Genomic DNA, 20,201 nt, shown 5'->3' on the forward strand with positions numbered 1-20,201 from the left:
TAGCTTTATAGTAAGTTTAGATATCTGGTAGTGCAAGTCCTCCAGCTTGGGTCTTTTTTCAAAATTTCCAAACAATTTGCATTTCCACATAAATTTTGGGATCCACTTCTCAATTTCTACAACAAAAGCCTGCTAGGATTTTGGTAGGGATTGTCTTGAATCTATAGATCAGTTTGGTGGGAGAATTGTCATCTGGTTTCATGTAGTTTTAGGGATTTTTAAGAAATTTATTATTTTTCTCCTTATTCTCAAATCTGATTTCTTATAAGTGAATCTGCCCTCTTCCTGTGCTCTCAATTCTTTAGGGTGTACAAATGCCTAATTTAGATCTTAAGGAAAAAGTGGAGCCTGAGGTTCTTGGCACTGATGTCCAAACTCCCCCAGAGCCGGGCACAAGAGTGAACATTCTGCCGAAGAGAACAAGGCGTGTCAAGTCTCAGGTATCAGTTTCCATGGGCCGCTTTTGACAGGCGTTTCTAGAGTGTTGACTGTGCAGAACACTTAGTTGGCTCTGGGAGGTCATTCACGTGCTGTCGTTCTTTAAAACTCGGAGACGCGTTTCCATATACCTTTGAGATGAACGAGGAATGGATTGTAAACTTCAGTCTGATTTGATTTAGAGAGTTCTTTGTTAATTTTGAACAGCTATGACAGGGGTGGCGGTTCAGAGAGTGACTCTGGATACTGTAGGGCCAATTTCATAGACATGCTGATGAATTCTAGGATATTTTATTTTCGTGGTTAGTATAAGTGAGAAGAATAGGAAAGAGTGGTTTTATCTTTACTCATCATTCCTTTAAAAACCAGTGGGTAAGTTTCTTAGTCTCCGAACCATTCCAGTGTAATTTCTACAGTGTTCTTGTGACCTGGAATAATTTTAAAGCCTAATGAATACATTGGAAGAAAAATGCCCTAATTTCTTTTTGTCTGCCCCTCTTCCCCTCCACCTTTTTCCTATTCCCATTTCTTTGTGGTCCTCGAAGTTGTGTTTCTAAAGGTTTTTGGTAAAGACAATCTGTAGGCTGGGGAGAGTGAGGTGCCCTTAGGACTCTTGAGATATGGCCCATTTAAATTAACATATGGGTGAACTGGAACAGCAGCTTTTCTGGGTCCTAAACACATTTAAGGATGGAAGTGGTTCACATGGAAAGTGGGTTCACTATTAACAAGAGATACTGGATCTGGGGTTGTGAGGAGTCCTGTCACTGTAGAGGCAGGCTAATGATACTTCATCTTGCTTTTCTGTAGCTCAGGGGATATGTCTCTTTCATGCCATGTCTACTTTCCTTGTTCTGAGTTTATGCTCGCTAAATAACCTCCTGATTAATAATTTAGCTTCTTAGGTACTCTGATAGCAGAAAGGTAGGTGTCTTGAATGGGGCATGTGAATTTAATGGAAATTTTTGGAAAATGATCGCTCTATTTTATTTTTTTTAATTTTTAAATTTATTTATTTTTTTGGACTGCATCGGGTCTTCATTGCTGCGCGCGGGCTTTCTCTAATTGCGGCGAGCGGGGGCTACTCTTCGTTGTGGTGCACGGGCTTCTCGTTGTGGTGGCTTCTGTGGTTGCGGAGCACGGGCTCTAGGCGCGTGGGCTTCAGTAGTTGCAGCACTTGGGCTCAGTAGTTGGAGCACGCAGGCCCTAGAGCATGCGGGCTTCAGTAGTTGCGGCGTGCGGGCTCTGGGGTGTGCGGGTTTCAGTAGTTGTGGCTCGCGGGCTCTAGAGTGCAGGCTCAGTAGCGGTGGCACACTGGCTTAGCTGCTCTGTGGCATATGGGATCTTCCCGGACCAGGGCTCGAACCCGTGTCCCTTGAATTGGCAGGTGGATTCTTAACCACTGCACCACCAGGGAAGTCCCAATAGCTCTATTTTAAATTAGTAAACTCTGGTTTAGTTGTTAAGTGATTTTTATTACTATGGTTGATCTCAGAAGTTCTGATCGTCTTTGGGTATATAGTGAAGATTCTGTCTTAAGACCTGAAATACTTGAAGACTAGTCTCTTTGACATGGTGACTCAACTTTGAAGAGTTGCCCCAGGTGGGCCCATTTAATCAGTTGCCAGCTTGTGATGAAATCCCTTGATGTTCCTTCTGAAACCATGAAAAAAAAGTCCTGCTTATTTCTGATTGCCTTTCATCAGATTATATAATGATTGCCATTCATTATGTAAGAATAGGGACTACACAGAATACTTTTACGCATTGCAGTAATTGTTGCTGTAGTCAGATTGATTGATATTAGATTGATATTAGAACCATCTGAGGATTTGCAATTAAGAATTTCTTCAACTTGCAGTTTGTCTTTAATTAATATTGCCAGTCTGCCTCATTCCTAGTCTTCTATTTCAGAAAGACAGTAAAGGCTTTCTGGTAGAACTTCAACCTCTTGCCCCATACATGAAACTATCTGATGTTCATTCTTAATCTCTACCTATCTCTGTGGGCAGAGTGTGCCTTTTTCTCCAAGGGTAATCCTTCTACTCATCCTTCCCGGCTTCAAAAACAGAAGCCTTCTTCCTAGATAGTTCCTTACTCCTTGCCTCTTTTCATGAAGAAGTTCCCTGGAAAATCATCTATATTTTCTCAGTTTCCTCAGTATCTGTTCAGTTTTTAAACCCTGTAATCTGACTTTGAGCTAAATAATTTCCTTAAAACTACACTATTCAAGTTACCACAGAGTTAATAATTGTCAGATGCTGAGACCCCTTTTTCATTTCTTAACCTACTTCATCTCTGATCATGTTTGCACTTCTTGAAATTTGCTTTTTCTTTGGCTTCTGTGACACCTCTCTTCTCGTTTCCCTCGTCACTCTCTGACCACTCCTCAGTAATCTTTGTTATCTCTTCTCTCTGCCCTTCATGTAGTGCTCTCAGTCTTCCTTATCTTCACTCTACCCAACTGTCTCTTCCACCCTGTGATTTGTTACTACCTATCTCTCAGGACTCCTAAATAAGTCATGACATCCGTGCTTCTTCCCTGTTCACCAGGGGTCTTGAGTGCATGTGTGTATATGTATGCCTTGGTGGCCACACACAGCTGAACTCAGTATGTTGCAAACATTATCACCTTTTCTAAATCTGTTTTTTTAAAAAATATTTTCTAGCTTGGTGATAGTGACAAGCACAGCCATCGAATAGTTTCCCAAACAAGAAATGGAAGTTAAGAAAGTTATCCTACTTCCCTTTCCCATCTCTATCACATTGCTTGATATACTCTGCTTTAGTTGTTTTTTTCTGTGACCTCACTAGAATGAGTTCCTTGAAAGCTGAGATTGCAGTTTGTTTATATCAAGAATGACCAAACCCTTAACACTTATACATTAGAATGCCAGTATGTCCCATTTTTGGTGACACTAAGTTTGAGCCAGCATTTCTTCGTTATAATGTACTATTCTCCTTGTAATAAAAGTAATCAGAGTAAACTATAAGACTGTGGGAATAACTTGTTTTCCATTAACTTTCCATTATTTTTCAATAACAATATTTCCATTATTCCATTAACTTGTTTTACCCAATAGTTTGAACATTCATTGATGATCCTTGCCTCAGTTAATTATGTTGGTGGTTGCAAACCAGGTGATTTTCGGGTTCTGTCATTTCTTCTACGTTTATTAGTTAGCATTTTTCTTTAAAAAACTCTTCTCCCACGCTTGATTATTTTTCATACAGTAAAATGTGTATGTCTTAAGTGTACAGTTTGATGAATTTTGATGAATGTATATTACCTGTGGAACCAACCTTGAGTGTCCCTCCTCCTTTTTAGTCTCGCTATAGAGCATGACTTTTTTTTTTTAAATTTTTTTATTTTATTTATTTAATTTTGGCTGCTTTGTGTCTCCGTTGCTGTGCGCGGGCTTTCTCTAGTTGCGGAGAGCGGGGGCCACTCTTCACTGCGGTGCGCAGGCTTCTCTTTGCGGTGGCCTCTCTCGTTGCGGAGCACGGGCTCTAGAGCGCAGGCTCGGCAGTCGTGGCGCACGGGCTCAGTTGCTCCGCGGCATGTGGGATCTTCGCGGACCAGGGCTCGAACCCGTGTCCCCTGCACTGGCAGGCGGACTCTCAACCACTGTGCCACCAGGGAAGCCCGAGCATGACTTTTTTGATAAATGTCTTATAACCTATTACTACTTTTTATTCCTTTTTGATACTCGAATTGTTCCAAATTTGGCCTACGGGAGACCCTTCAAGAGGTTCATATGTTCTTTGACAAGTCTCCATCAGTTTTTTTTTGTTTCTCAATTAATTAATTAATTTATTTATTTTTGGCTGTGTTGGGTCTTCGTTGCTGTGCGCAGGCTTTCTCTAGTTGCGGCGAGCTGGGGCTACTCTTCATCGCAGTGTGCGGGCTTCTCACTGCCGTGGCCTCTCCCGTTGCGGAGCACAGACTCTAGACGCGCAGGCTCAGTAGTTGCGGCTCACGGGCTTAGTTGCTCCACAGCATGTGGGATCTTCCCAGACCAGGGCTCAAACCTGTGTCCCCTGCATTGGCAGGCGGATTCTTAACCACTGCACCACCAGGGAAGCCCTCTCCATCAGTTTTTGAGCACTTACTTTCTAGCACAAAGAATCCCATTGTCTTCTTGCTGTGACTTAGACCTGGAATCAGTCATTTCTCCAAGGAATCCTGGTTCACTTTAGTGGGAAATGGTATTTAGAAGCCAAGATTTGAGCACAAGGTGTGCTTGTTCCTACTGGGATACCATTGCTTGTAGCCCCTTCTGGTGGTCAGGGCTGGGAAATCAATTTTTTAAAATTGTGACTTTATATTTTCAGCTCATACTGATAATTCTAGTCCTAATCCAGCATCACAAAGTTCTTTTGGTTTATGTTGTAATTGTTTTCTTAGCATTTTGAGTTGGGAACTTAATTCATTTATTCCTGCTCTTCTGCTTTGATTGCTGTGTTTAAGACTATAGAATTTCCTGTGATTACTTCTTTCCTTTGTTCCAGAGATTCTGATATATGATACATGTGATATATGTATATACAGAGAAAAAATTCCAGGTGGAAGGGCCTTTTGATTTTTTTTTTTTTTTTTTTTGGCGGTACACGGGCCTCTCACTGTTGTGGCCTCTCCCGTTGCGGAGCACAGGCTCCGGATGCGCAGGCTCAGCGGCCATGGCTCACAGGCCCAGCCTTTCCACGGCATGTGGGATCCTCCCGGACCGGGGCACGAACCCGTGTCCCCTGCATCGACAGGCGGACTCTCAACCACTGCACCACCTGGGAAGCCCGGGCCTTTTGATTTTTGATGTTATTTCTAGCTTTATGCCAGTAAGATCAGAGAATGTTGTCATATTATTTCCACTTTTGGGGATTTTATTGTCTGTCTGAAAAGGTGGTTGTAAGGATTAATTGACTAGAATACTTTGATATGGCATATACTATATACTCACTATGTTAGCTTTTATTACTATGTACTTTGCTTTAACAGTGGTAAAGAATGTGTAGTGTTAGGGGCTTCCCTGGTGGCGCAGTGGTTGGGAGTCCGCCTGCCGATGCAGGGGACGCGGGTTCGTGCCCTGGTCTGGGGGGGGTCCCACATGCCATGGAGCAGCTGGGCCCGTGAGCCATGGCCGCTGAGCCTGCGTGTCCGGAGCCTGTGCTCCGCAGCGGGAGAGGCCACAGCAGTGAGAGGCCCGTATACTGCAAAAAAAAAAAAAGAGAATGTGTAGTGTTAATGTTTTTCATTGGACTGACTGTAGGTTAATATCAGCCTACCAAAGTTTAAAGATACATTTTGAAATGCCATTTTGGTTGGTTTGGTTCTTATATGCTCTTTTAGTAGTCCAGGCTGCCTGTGTCTGTCTGCTGTTAGGTCGCCATAGACTTATAAAGTAGTCTGTATTTTATCCTGGTTTATTTTTATTCTTGTCGACTAAGTATATTTTAAGTAAATTTTGGTTATTACCCTGCATTCAGAGATTATCTAAATTCAAGGTGTAACACTGGTGTCTGTCATGATGTCATCCTCAAGTACTAGAATGCCAAATGACAGTAGCTTAAACATTGACAACACAGTTTTCACATGCGGACACATTTTCCACATTAGATTTTCAGAGATAAGTAGTTCTAGGATTCGTATAGCTACTTGACATTGTCATCAAGGGCCAGGCTCTTTGCATCTTCCTGCCTGGCCTTCTTCAGTGTACGGGTGATATATATATCTCCTCTTAATTGCATTGTGGCTGCTGTAGTGTCCAGCGCTGTGCTTCCATCAGACTGAGTCTTGTAGCAGTGGGGAAGGAAGTTGGGTGAAAAGGACTTACTCTTTGAGATGCTTCCTCTTTTATTAGAAGATGAAAATCTTTCCCAGAGGTTTCCAGTAGGCCTTCCTTATGTCTCACTGGCTAGAACACGATAGCATTCCCACCCGTAGCTAGGTGATCGCCAACAAAGAGGAATGGCATTGGCGTGATTGACTTAGGACAGTCACTGTTCATCTCCTGGGATGGGCATAATTGCCCTAATCAAAGATGGGTGTCCATTAGCAAGTTAGAAGTGGGCATTTCTATCGAGTTATTTCCACTGTTACACCAGTAATTACCAGTAGTGTCTGTCTCTGGACAGAACCTAATTGACAGCTATGCTTTTATGAAAGGTAGATTTTCTTTTGTGGAAAGGAATCTGGCTGTTGCAGAGCGCTTTGGTGACTTCAGCAATGAGGCAGCAAGTGGATTTAGAAAAATTAAAATTTTCCTTCATTTTGAATTGGATCTTGAGACTTTTCTTGGGTAAGAAAATAAATTTATGAATCACAGTAATTAGACTAATGTGAGTTTATTTTTTTTTAGTCAGAATCTGGAGAAGTGAATAGAAACACGGAACTGAAGAAACTTCGGATTTTTGGGGCTGGGCCTAAGGTTGTGGGCTTGGCAATGGGAGTAAAAGATAAAGAAGGTAAATCTGTTATTTGGTCACGAAAAGAAATAAGGTACAACAATATGGTTATAACAAGATTCATATGATACTCGATCGTAGTCTGCCTTGGGATTTTCTTAGGCAACATAGTTCCTAGACAGATCACCTTTTTAGTGACAGATAATCTTAAGGTGTGAGGAGCCATATTATGTTGAATTTTTGTAATATTTTGGAAGAGAGAAAGTTCCTCCTCCATGTCTAACACATGACACAGAAATTGTAGTTTCTAAAGGCTAGTTTATAAGAGAATTGCAAAATTAATGGCTCTCACCTGGTGATCTAAAGCTTATTATTTTTAAATTTAAAGAGAAATAGAGGATTTCTCTGACCTTTAGTATCAAAATATACTGGGGAGAGCTAATGATTTAGATTCTAACCATAATTTTGATATTTTTCTTTAATCGCCTTTGCATATTATACTTCATTTAAGTAACCTGTTTAAAGAATGCCTAGTACTCAGCTTAGCATGTTAGAAGCTTTTGTGAGTAAAATTGCTAATGCGGAGATCAAGTTTCACAGTTCTATGTGCATGTTAGTTTTAAAGCTCAATTTAACAGAGTTGTGTTGGATATGTTTTTACTGTATAAGAATTTAGTGAATTGCTATAATCACAAGTCATATCGATTACTGTGCATTTTATGATATGACTAAGTCTTTATTCAGATTGTGGGTTGAACTCTGGATAATCAGGTAATATTCTTCCATCACTCTCAAAGCATTCAGTGTGATAGGACTTCTAGATACATTATAATGTTTACTGTTGCTCTTTTAAAAGATTAAGGGCTTTATCTTTTTTCTGTTTGTAATTGTATTAGCTGGCAGTGATCTCAAAGCTAGTCCCAGATTAGCCCCTGATAAGTACTACATATGGGCAAGTGTAGAATTAGTAGTTACGCTCTCTGGAGCTTGATTGCCTGGACTAGAGTCCCAAGTCTGCCACTGACTGGCTGTGTGATTTTGGGCAAGTTATCTAGCTTCTCTGTGCTTCAGATTCTTTATCTTCAGTGGGGGATAATAGTTTATCTACCTCATAGTGTTGTGAGATTTTAACTAATTTAAATAATCTAAAATAGTGTCTGGTCCATGGTAAGCTCTCAACATTAGTTTTTACTATTATTATTATATAACTATTTTTATTTCAAGATGAGGTCTCCCGAAGACGAAAAGTTACCAACAGGTCAGACGCATTTAACATGCAAATGAGACAACGGAAAGGAACTCTCTCTGTTAACTTTGTAAGTGTTCTGAGATGTGTCAGGAGGGAAAGGATTTATTTTTATTTTAGTTTTGCACTTTTTACCTTGCCATATCTTAGTATGTTATCTAGTTATTAGTTTATTTAGCTGTAAGACTTGATGGTGCGTCTGAACTTGCAGCTTTGGTTTATATAATACTAACTTTGCTTTGTCCCATATACACAGACTGTTCCCTGAGTCTTATACCTTGTAAGTGAGTGAGTGAGAGGATGAAGTGAAACTGTAAATCCTTAGCTGTATTAATGCTCGGTATTCAGCCCTCTACAAATAAAGAGTATTTGTGTATAGAAAGGGTGATGTGGTATATTTTATTTATATAAATTGACTTTCAAGTACCCTAGATTTGTAGTGTAGTCTTCCTTTATTCTCATACCTTGATATGCTTTTATTAATTTGCTTGTAGAAGCTCTGAGGAAATTTAGGAAGTTTTATACAAAGTATTTAAATACAGTTATTTAAAATAAATATTAAGGATTTAAGTTATGTTTACTTTTTAGTGTACGTTATTTTGTTTGTTTCAGTTAAGGTGTTCGTGGTAAAAATTTAATATTACTTATTACAGAAAATAAACTTTTGTTTTTTTAACAGGTTGATCTTTACGTTTGTATGTTTTGTGGTCGGGGAAATAATGAAGATAAATTGCTGTTGTGTGATGGATGTGATGACAGCTATCATACATTTTGTTTAATTCCCCCACTACCTGATGTGCCCAAAGGAGACTGGAGGTGTCCTAAATGTGTCGCTGAGGTATAAGCCTAACCTTACCTTTTTGAATTAAGAACAGTAACACACACTTACACATGTATAGTGAACACATTCCGTGAAGCTTCTTCTCCTGTCTCTTTGTTCTTCAGTGTTTGAAATCTCCAGGATTTTTAAAGAGTGATAGTGACTAGAAATGTAACAGTTTGTTTTTTAAAGGGTCTTTTTCTGACTGTTGGTTAGATAATTCTGCTTATTGCTGCAGACTTTGCTCAGAATATTCATATTCTTGGAAAACAATAAAAATGAAGAAGGTCTGTAGGTTATTTCTTTTTTCTTTTTTTTAAAAAGTAAAAATCAGACATGAAGCTCTAGAACTTAGGATTTATGCATCCAGTTTTCATGCTACCAAATAAACTGGTGGTATCTATTAACTTGTTTAAATTTTGACTTGATTGTACTAAATTGTTATTGAAAGATTATAATGATGTCATTATCATGAAATGTCTGGTCTGTTTACTTATTTTAACAAAATGTGATAGGACATTGGAGGGAAAGAGATGGTATATCTAGATGTAGTCAAAGATGGATATTTATGGCCTTTGAATTATTTATTTATTTATGGCTGTGTTGGGTCTTTGTTGCTGCACGCGGGCTTTTCTCTAGTTGCGGCGAGCGGGGGCTACTCTTCATTGTGGTGCACAGCCTTCTCATTGCGGTGGCTTCTCTTGTTGTGGAGCACGGGCTCTAGGCACATGGGCTTCAGTAGTTGTGGCTTGCGGGCTCAGCTGTTGTGGCTCATGGGCTCTAGAGTGCAGGCTCAGTAGTTGTGGCGCACAGGCTTAGTTGCCATGTGGCATGTGGGATCTTCCCGGACCAGGGATCGAACCCATGTCCCCTGTATTGGCAGGCGGATTCTTAACCACTTGTGCTACCAGGGAAGTCCCTTGAATTATTTTTTATTTATTATTGTCAAGGTTAGATGATTCAGTTGTATTCGAAGTCAGTATTTGTGTTAAGAAATTGGTCATGGTGGTTGATAGTATGAAAAAAAAATCATTTTTCTAGCTAATTATCCTAGCAACCCGGTGAATATCCCTTTGTCCTTTACCTTTCCTCCCTCCATGAACATTTATTTTTTCCACTGAGAGTAATAGACATCCCTGGGCTTGATTCCAGGTTGGTAGTCCTCCAGGTGTTTGTCTTGGTGCCAAAGCTTAATGACAACTCCAAAGCCCAAAGCTGTCTCATTGCCACCTTCCTACTGGAAGGTGTGAAAATGCAGTTGAAGTTTAAGAACATTATTTCCTGATTCCACATTAATACTTGTTTTGCGGTCTAGAGTTGACTGGATTTGCTTCACCTAGGGAAATGATCAAAGAAGGTAGTACCTGAGGGCCTTAATGCGTCCTTCAGTTCAGTTTCAGTAAGTTAATCTTAGATATTTTTTCTTCCCAGGAATGTAATAAACCTAGAGAAGCCTTTGGATTTGAACAAGCTGTACGAGAGTATACACTTCAGAGCTTTGGAGAGATGGCAGATAATTTTAAGTCTGACTATTTCAACATGCCAGTTCATGTGAGTATCTATCTTTTAGGTCACTTTGGGGAATATAAAAATTTGTCTGATTCCAAAGCTTTTGCGTTGCTTTTTAAAAACTTTCATTATTTTGTAGAAAGCAGGGACAGCATAAAAAAGATGATAGAACACCAGATCTGAAGATTAGGGGCCTGGGATCTGATTTTGTTTCTTTTACCCTCTGTCGTGGCAGTGTGCACTGTAGAGAAACCGACTTCGACCTTGCACTTGTTCTGCAGCGCTCTGGGAGTGCTGTCCTCTACAGGCAGGCACGGAGGGTGCGGCAGTTGCTGCTGTGGTTTAGTTATTTGTAGTATGAAGTTTGCTTCTTTCCCTGGGGGATCTTGGGCTTTAAAAAAATCCCTTTCGAAATAATTTGCCAAAGCTGTTAAAATTCAGCCTTGAGTTTTGTATTTCCTTTTCCTTCCTTATGTCCTGGGTCATCTTTATCCTTCTTAGTTGGAAAGCAGCTTGCAGAAGAAGGCAGTTCAAATTCATTATGTTTTTCTGAACATGTAAGTTGTCTTTAGCTTTTTCCCGTCGTCAGTCAGAAAAGCTAGGACTGCAGTCTTTTCAGCTCTGGGAATTGAGAAGGTTTTCTGTTTTTTCATGGGCTTTTGTTCACTTGACCTGTGTATTATGTCATAGTGGGTTATGGTTATAGAGAGTTGGTAATCTGTAATCTTTGTTTTCCCTGTGTAGATGGTTCCCACAGAACTAGTGGAGAAGGAATTCTGGCGGCTGGTGAGCAGCATTGAAGAAGATGTTATCGTAGAGTATGGAGCTGACATCTCCTCAAAAGACTTTGGAAGTGGATTTCCTGTAAAGGATGGTCGGAGAAAGATGCTGCCAGAAGAAGAGGTGCAGAGCACATAGTAGTATCCAGATTTCTTACCCTGAAGCTGATTCAGCCTTTACGTAGTAGAAAACTGCCTTTCTTTAATCTTAAGGGACCACGTTCATTTAAAATATTAAATATGTAGAATTTGGACAGTAAAAAGAATCTTCAGTTTTGAAAACAATAAGTTCAAAGTACCATTAAATATTATTTAACTTTGCATTTTATCAATTTTTTTTTTTTTTTTTTTTTTGCCGTACATGGGCCTCTCACTTCTTGTGGCCTCTTCCGTCGCGGAGCACAGGCTCCGGATGCGCAGGCTCAGCGGCCATGGCTCACGGACCCAGCCACTCCGCGGCATGTGGGATCCCCCCGGACCGGGGCACGAGCCTGCGTCCCTTGCAGGTGGGGAGGTGGACTCTAAACCACTGTGCCACCAGGGAAGCCCTTAACTTTGCATTTTAAAACCCGTTAAATTGGTTTAAAACTTTAACTTTAGTTAAGATTTTGCCTAGCTCTTTCTGTTTGGAAATCTAGCAAGTGACAAGATTTTTTTTAAAAATTACATTTTACTGGTAGGTCCACAATTAATTTTCCTTTAACACCTGGGCAGGTAGGTTTTCAAATATGCATTTAAACTGTCACAGGTAATGAAGTACTGTCACCTAGGAGATGACCTCTGTGTGTAAACCTGAATTAAGATGATCATTTATTTCTTTTTCTCTTTACTTTGGTCCTTGTCACCTTTTCTTTACCTTTGTAATTGGCAGTAATTGAGAGTTTTATCTCCTATTAAAAGAGTTAACACATGGTCAAAAAAAAAAGTTACATAGTGGAGAAGGATATACAATTAAAAATATGGCCACTCTAGGTCTCTTATGGCTACCATTGACATGGCATATCTTTTCCATTCTTTTACTTTGAAGCTGTTTGTATTTTGGAATCTGGTGTGTGTCTCTTATAGGCAGCATATGATTGAATCTTGCTTTTTTAAAAATCTAGTCTGAAGGCTGACTTATTTATTTATTTGTCTGTCTGTCTGTCTGCCTATTTATCTAGCTAGCTAGCTAGCTAGTTAGCTGCGTTGGGTCTTTGTTGCTCCGCGTGGGCTTTTCTAGTTGCTGGGGGCTACTCTTTGTTGCGGTGCGCTGGCTTCTCATTGTGGTGCCTTCTCTTGTTGCAGAGTATGGGCTCTAGGCGCGTGGGCTTCAGTAGTTGCAGCACTTGGGCTCAGTAGTGCAGCTTGAGGACTCTAGGACACAGGCTCAGTAGTTGCGGCTGTGGGCTAAGTTGCCCTGTGGCATGTGGGATCTTCCTGGACCAGGGCTCAAATCCGTGTCCCCTGCACTGGCAGGCGGATTCTTAACCACTGTGCCACCAGGGAAACCCTATACAGATAAATTTTATAGGAACAGTTCAGTGTTGAAATGTGTACATGTTCAATGTCACTGAATTAAAACCTGCTTTGTAGAAGTATAAAGAAATGCATCAACCTTAGTTTCTGCATACCCTTCCATTGGCAAATGGTAGGCAATTACCTACTTATTGGGAAGAGGCTTTGTTTTACAGCTTTTAACTTTTTCTGAATTTCATTTTGGTTTTGAATTTTTAAGTTGCTCTTGAACAGATATTTATATCTTCTAATCTTAAGAGATAAGGTCGCAGAGTTTTTATTTTTAAAATTTTTTATATATGTGTTTTTGAGGTACGCGGGCCTCTTACTGTTGTGGCCTCTCCCGTTGCGGAGCACAGGCTCCGGACACGCAGGCTCGGCGGCCATGGCTCACTGGCCCAGCTGCTCCGCGGCATGTGGGATCTTCCCGGACCGAGACACGAACCCATGTCCCCTGCATCGGCAGGCGGACTCTCAACCACTGCGCCACCAGGGAAGCCCGGTCACAGAGTTTTTAAAGATTACTTTAAATGTGGTTAAATGTCAACCCTAAGTAAACAATATAGATATTAATCCTTCTAAATGTTTGAATTCTGTATGAATATTCATCTGTTTTTGCTTTTGCTCCATTCACCTTCATATAAGAATGTGGAGGGCTTCCCTGGTGGTGCAGTGGTTTAGAGTCCGCCTGCCGATGCCGGGGACGCGGGTTCGTGCCCCGGTCTGGGAGGATCCCACATGCCGCGGAGAGGCTGTGCCCGTGAGCCATGGCCGCTGAGCCTGCGCGTCCAGAGCCTGTGCTCCACAGTGGGAGAGGCCACAACAGTGAGAGGTCCACGTACAGGAAAAAAAAAAACAAAAACAAAATGTGGAGAAATTTGGGCTTTAAAGACATCAGCATAGCATGAAGAGACAGGGATACAGCTCTTTTTTCTAGTCTGGGTCATCGATTTGCTGTTTATTTCATAAGCAGTAACGTTTTACTCAGGATTCTGTTTTTATGTTGTACGGTGGAGTGAGAGAACCCATTTGTACAAAAGGATTTTAAGGACTAATTAGACAGTGTATATAAAATCTCTGTATTTTTTATGCTTATGTTTTCTGTCAGTTTGTTACTCTTCTCTGGAAGTTACTCTTAGAAAAGTAGATACCTGCCATCTTTTCCCCAGGAATTGTGCATGCATGTTGAACTTCTGTATGAGTTAGTTTCTTGGCATCTGATAGCATGCTTCTCTGGTATCATAGTTTAGTGGAAAAGTACTTCTGAAGTTAATACATTTGTCTTATAAATACAAGTGCTCTACAAACAGGGCTTCTGAGGAATAAAAATAGGCATAGAACTTGAAACCTTGGAAACATTTTTTTCATCTTATCCTCTCTGTGTCGTAAATCACTGAATAAATCCTGTTAATTTATTTTTCATTATTTTCTGTGGGATTGGCCTCTTTTCAGTCCCACTACCACCGTCCTTGTCTCCGTCCTGTCATGTCATGTTGGGATAATTGCCGTGGTCTTACATAGTGATCACTTGTGTTGGGGGTTCCCCAGAGCTGCTCAGGTTCGCTGGGAACTCATGACTGTGACTTATTACAGTGAAAGGATATAAAGTAAAATCAGCAAAGGGAAAACAAGATGTGTGGTCAAAGTCTGGAGGTAGCCAGTTGGAAGCATTCAAGAGCCCTCTCTCCCTGGAGTCACACAGGATGCACTTAGGTACTCCAGCATCAGACTGACACCATGTGTGAAGCATCGCCCACCAGGGAGGCTCATTAGGGACCCAGAGCTCAGGGTTCTTATAAGCGGCTGGTGACATAGGCACCTTCTGCCTAACACATAGCAAAATTCCAGACCCCCAGAAGGAGATTGGGCGTGCATAAACCACACTGTACAGCACTGCGACCCACCCTGTGTCAGTGTCACGAACTGTTTACCGTGCAGCTTTCCAGATGCCAGCCAGGGGCCGAACTTGAAACGGGCCTTTTTCTTAAAATAAATTTATTTATTTATTTTTTATTTTTGGCTGCGTTGGGTCTTCGTTGCGGCACGTGGGCTTTTCTCTGGTTGCAGCGAGTGGGGGCTACCTTCGTTGTGGCATGCAGGCTTCTCATTGTGGTGGCTTTGCTTGTTGGGAGCACGGGCTCTCTAGGTGCGTGGGCTTCAGTGGTTGTGGCGCACGGGCTTAGTTGTTCCGCAGCATGTGGGATCTTCCTGAACCAGGGCTCGAATCCGTGTCTCCTGCATTGGCAGGCAGATTCTTAACCACTGCGCCACTAGGGAAGCCCCGAAGCGGGCCTTTTGAAGGGTAGCTGTCTTAGGCTTGCTCTGTTTAAAGTAGCTTTTCTGAACACTGCCACTCTCTGCAGTCTCTCTCATGCATTGCTTTCAGTTAAAATGTTAAGATTGGTGGGTCTTGGGGAGTTCATTTTGCAGTTCTGTCTATTTTAGTTTGAAATTTTCCATAATCAAAAATTTTAAGATAAATATAAAAATATTTAAGATGTTTATCATATTGTTTCACTTTTCAAAATCTGTTTTATTTCCCTTTTGAATATAGGATATCATCCAAGCTTCTTAGTCTGAAATTTAAGATTAAAGATCCAGTCTTCTTTTCTGGTCTTATTTCCTGCTTTTCTGAGTATGACCATTCCACTCTGCCTCTTTACCAGCCAGACCAGTATATTCTGTCTCTTGTCATTTACCTTCAAATCTTACCTAGTCTTCCAAGATCAACCCAGGTTTTTCCTTTTCTACCAAGTTTTCTTATTGATCCAGACTCATGATGATGACTATTTTGTTGTCCTCTGAAGAACTATATAATTTACTAATTTATCTGTGTTTGGAGTTTAATATATATTGTCTCATCTTGGAACTTTTTGTATGTAGGCCTGGTCTCTTCACCTAGTTTCAGTATTTGTTCAGCCAACTAAAAAATATATTGAGTAGTATTTTTGAAAACTGCTTTTTTTTTTTTTAAAAGCCTATTGAGGGTAGGAATCATATCTCTTTTATTATTCCGTATTGGGATTCCTAGTTAAACCTTTGTTGGAATTTCTTCTATCCTCTGTAACTCTTAGCTACACTTTTATAATTTCCTTATCTCTGTGCCTCATTATGGATGATATCCTCAAATCAGTCTTCTGGTTCACAGATTCTCCCTTCAGCTTTGTCACTGGCTATTTAACCTCTTAATTTGAGGGTTTTATTTTTAACTCTGTATTATCGAAACTTTCAAATGTATAAAACTAAACATAGTAATGAACTTCCCTCCCTCCCTACCTGGCATCCAGGTTCAACAGTTATCAGCCTTCTAATAGAAGGCGGTTGGATTCTCTTACCTGTTTTTGCATTCAGTCTGTTGCAATATCACATCACGTACGCTCTGGAAAACTCACACTACGTTTCTGCAAGAATGAGAGCGAAAAAGGCAAATAACATCTTAGAATTATTATGAATGTAGTTTGACTTTGCAGGTCCCCTGAAATAGGCTTGGGTTCCTTAGACCCCACTGCACAAGGATAATAGCACTTTTTTTTTTTTTTTTGATAATAGCACTTTGAGTCTGTACCGCATACCGCTTCAGAGGTGGGTGTTTGAAACCCATGTCTGGAGCTTATGTCCGGTTAGAAACGGCTATGAAAACTCAGACAACAGCTTTCCGTTTTCATTCTGGCCGTGCTTTCTTTCTTTGTTTTTGGAAACTGCGAATTCTTTTTTCTCTTGAGTTCATCTATGAAGCAAAATTTTTTTTGATGTTGTAGATAGATGTGTTTGTGGGAGTTGGGGGTGCTTTCTGCACCATCTTGGTCTTCAGTGTTGCCACAGATTCAGGATTCTGTATCTTACTATGTTTTGTCTTCACAGTATCTGGCACCATTCTGTAAATATAGTGGTAAACATTTTGGGAAGTTATGTTACCGGGGATAAAGTCGAAATATAATAGCGACCTATTAAAATGAGTCTTACAGTATTTTACTGGTAAGCTGTGGGGGCAGGTGGGGAGTAATAAAAAGCCTTATATGCTTCAGAGTAAACCAGAGATATCTGAAATAATTAAAGGGAAATATAAATAACACTTAGGAGATAGGATTAAATATTTAGGAATATGAGTTACATGTAGAGAGCAAAGAGCATAGATTCTATGGACTCGATTATTGTAATTATTATAAAATTTTTCCTTTTGTTTTTGAAGACTCCCTGGAGGTTTCTGTTGGGCACTTGTCATTTCTGATCTCTTACTTACATTTTCTTCCTTTTGTAGGAATATGCGCTTTCTGGTTGGAACTTGAATAACATGCCTGTTCTAGAGCAGTCGGTTCTTGCACACATCAATGTGGACATCTCTGGCATGAAGGTGCCGTGGCTTTATGTGGGAATGTGCTTCTCTTCCTTCTGCTGGCACATCGAAGATCACTGGAGCTATTCCATCAACTACTTGCACTGGTGTGTACAGTCTTTGATAACAGCACACGTACTTAGTGACCTTTCTAAAGGTGTAACAACAGTGTTAGATGATGTGTTAGGGAGAGCTTACTTGAAAGTATTTTGTACCCCAAAGTTGGATAATGTACTGTGTAGAGGGCTCAGGGTACAACATGTCAGACACTTTCCCTCTTCAAGTATGTGCATGCACAGAGCCTCGAGTTTCAGACCCAACTATACTACATTTAGCGTACATGAAAATTTCTTTGGTATAACTTTTGAAACGCAAGGCAGGATATTTTTTAAAGTTTATATAATTGAGATCTGACTAACCTTCAGTATTTAAGGTTGAAATTTGAAAAATTTCAAATTGAAATTTTTGATTTTTTTTTCCTTTTTAATAACATTTTCTCTAAAAATGCCTCTGTTGCATGCGTATTCATTAAATTTTTTCGCTGGTTTTTTTGTTTCACGCCCACAGCTTTTATTTACTTATCCAGTTCCTTGTCCAGTATTCTGATCTTAACCAAATGATGTATTCCTCTCCATTTGAGAGATACTGCTCAGATCACACTGTGCACCGGAAAGCTAATGGTTTCCTTTCTCTGCGTCATCGCTGTGCTGTGTAATAGGATAGCTTCTAGCCACTTGTGGCTATTTAAATTAGTTAAGATTAAGTAAAATTAAAGTTTACTTCCTCAGTTGCAGTAACCGCATTTTAAGTGCTTTATTGTCACTTGTGACTAGTGGCTCCTGCATTACCCAGCATAGATGCAGAACATTTCCAGTCATCTCAGTAAGTTTCTATAGAGACAGCACGGTTAATTGTATGAGGGTTAAGAAATTCGGCTATTCTGTAGATAGCGTGACTAATTAAATCCAGTTCCTTAAAGTTCAACTTAGTATTATAAATAAAACTCTAGTCCACTAAAGTCTAGTGTATTAATGATGCCACGTGTTTGGTCTTAAGATTCATAGACAGCTATATTCAGGGTTTCAACAATTTCTCGCCTTGGCTTATTTCCTTGGATAGTAAAATTGAACTCAATGCAGTTACGTAAAAGTACTCTAAAGGGCAGTGACTTTTACTTTGATCATTGTGGGGATAATTGGAATGTCCCGTGGACCTGTGAATCAGGCAGTATGTCAGTATCCTTTGGAACAATGCTTGCTTTTCCTATAGCATCTTTCCTATTTGAAGATGCTCTTTAGTGATCTACCTTAAAGCGTTTATATACTTTGAATTACCTTTCTGTAGTGATAAGTACGTACCTACCTATCCATATACTCTTGCCTTACCCCCTATTATGAATAATAGCACAGATTTTTGAGATGGTTGCTAGGATTCAGGGCATATAATCTATGGCCATGGAGCAAGACAAAGTTAATTATAATTTAGTGGATTTGAATCAGATACCCTGGCCTCATTGGCACCATGCTCTACCTAGATAAACAGTTATTTCTTTTGCTAGGGGGGAGCCAAAGACATGGTATGGTGTGCCATCTCATGCTGCAGAACAACTGGAGGAGGTGATGAGGGAGCTGGCCCCTGAGTTATTTGAATCCCAGCCTGATCTCCTACATCAGTTAGTCACCATCATGAACCCCAATGTGCTAATGGAGCATGGTGTGCCTGTGAGTCTTTTTGCATCTCCCTTCAGTATTTTAAATTTAAAGTTATGTACGCTTTTGATTAGAGTCACAGTGTATGCTTGTTTTGTAATGGGAAATAAAAGATCACATCATCTTCGAGCCAAATTAGAATTTATACTCTGAAGGGAACAACATTTATTTGATTAAGAATGGGGTGTTGTAAAGTATGAATCACATTTACCTTATGTACAGCAACCTATCAGAATCGCCATGTTTTCAGTATATCCTGCTTTTAATAAAAATCTCATATTCTTTATTATCCCCATTTAACCAAAGTATAAGTATTTTAAGTGGTTGTTCTAATAGCTAATGCTTATCCTTGTGGAGATCATATTCCCATATTTCGTATAAAGATGTCATAGCCTCTTTTTCACGTGAGATAGTGAAGTAAAAATATACAATGAATACCTTTTCTGCTTTTAAACTTTTAGGTTTGAAAATGATTATTAAATTTAAGCTACGAACACCTGAGAAAGTATAAATTTAATGTTTGCTACATGTAGTCAAGTAGTCATCATAACCTTATTAAGAAAGTAGATCGAGTGATAGTAGTAATGTTACTTTGTCTTTAAAGAGTAAATTTATGCAGAATCTGGGACTTTTCAGAAGACATAGTATTGTCATAAAACAAAGAGATTCAGGAAAACTGATTGGGGGGTCTCTCCATATGACATATGAGCTAATCAGTTAGTTTCCAGAAAAAATTATCCAAAAGTAGGATGAAATTCCATCCTTTCCCACTGTTTACAACACAGGAATGAAAGGAATAAAAGAAAAATTCTCTTAACTGTAAAAATTTTATTAGGTTAGGAAACTAGTAGCTCATGAGAGCAGCATTTTCTCCTTGAAAATTTCTTTAGGCTGTGAACTCTTGTCATGAATTACTGTAATTTACAGTGACTATTTTAAGAAGGTGAAACTGCTTCTTCAAGCCTGATACTGTTTTCTGGTCTGTGTAGGTTAATGCTTTATTGTTTCAAAGTTTGAAAAATGCTTCTGAAACTGACATAAAATGTTTCCCTTTTTTGTTGTTTTTCTTCTGTTTTGTTTTTGTACCCTGTTCCCAATTTGCATTTAGGTGTATAGGACGAATCAGTGTGCTGGCGAGTTTGTTGTGACGTTTCCTCGGGCCTATCACTCTGGATTTAATCAAGGCTACAACTTCGCTGAGGCTGTGAACTTCTGTACTGCTGACTGGGTCTGTTCGATAGCAAGTAGCTGTTGTGTCTACTGACAGCTCCGGAAAATGCATCTTAATTGCTGTGCTTGCTTAGCTGGGGAGGGGAGGGCCCATGGATATTTCAGTGGAAACTCGAATGTCTGTTGCCATTTACAGAGTTCCAGGTAGTTTTTATTTGGAAGATTTTATAGTTCGTTATTTCTCATTTGCTACTTCCTCATTTTATTTGAATTTTAAATGGGCAGTTGGTTTTCTGAATCT

The 20,201-nt window shown here is 39.9% G+C and overlaps 1 protein-coding gene across 3 annotated transcripts in view; it reads left to right on the forward strand.

The window, feature by feature from the left end:
- The window catches only part of KDM5A (lysine demethylase 5A), a 101,661-nt gene that overhangs the window by 13,608 nt on the left and 67,852 nt on the right, over positions 1-20,201 (forward strand). For 2 of the 3 annotated variants that reach the window (XM_024733169.1, XM_024733167.1), the window contains exons 5-13: positions 306-440; positions 6,795-6,900; positions 8,065-8,156; positions 8,766-8,924; positions 10,338-10,457; positions 11,160-11,318; positions 16,947-17,128; positions 18,580-18,742; positions 19,839-19,958. In XM_024733169.1, the coding sequence (XP_024588937.1) occupies positions 306-440; positions 6,795-6,900; positions 8,065-8,156; positions 8,766-8,924; positions 10,338-10,457; positions 11,160-11,318; positions 16,947-17,128; positions 18,580-18,742; positions 19,839-19,958 (1,236 nt within the window). The remainder of the gene's footprint in view (positions 1-305; positions 441-6,794; positions 6,901-8,064; positions 8,157-8,765; positions 8,925-10,337; positions 10,458-11,159; positions 11,319-16,946; positions 17,129-18,579; positions 18,743-19,838; positions 19,959-20,201) is intronic. The other variant, XM_024733168.1, reaches the window with a different exon arrangement.

This window comes from Neophocaena asiaeorientalis, unplaced genomic scaffold (genome assembly GCF_003031525.2).
Source record: "Neophocaena asiaeorientalis asiaeorientalis breed wild unplaced genomic scaffold, Neophocaena_asiaeorientalis_V1.1 scaffold150, whole genome shotgun sequence".
Classification (NCBI taxonomy): domain Eukaryota; kingdom Metazoa; phylum Chordata; class Mammalia; order Artiodactyla; family Phocoenidae; genus Neophocaena; species Neophocaena asiaeorientalis.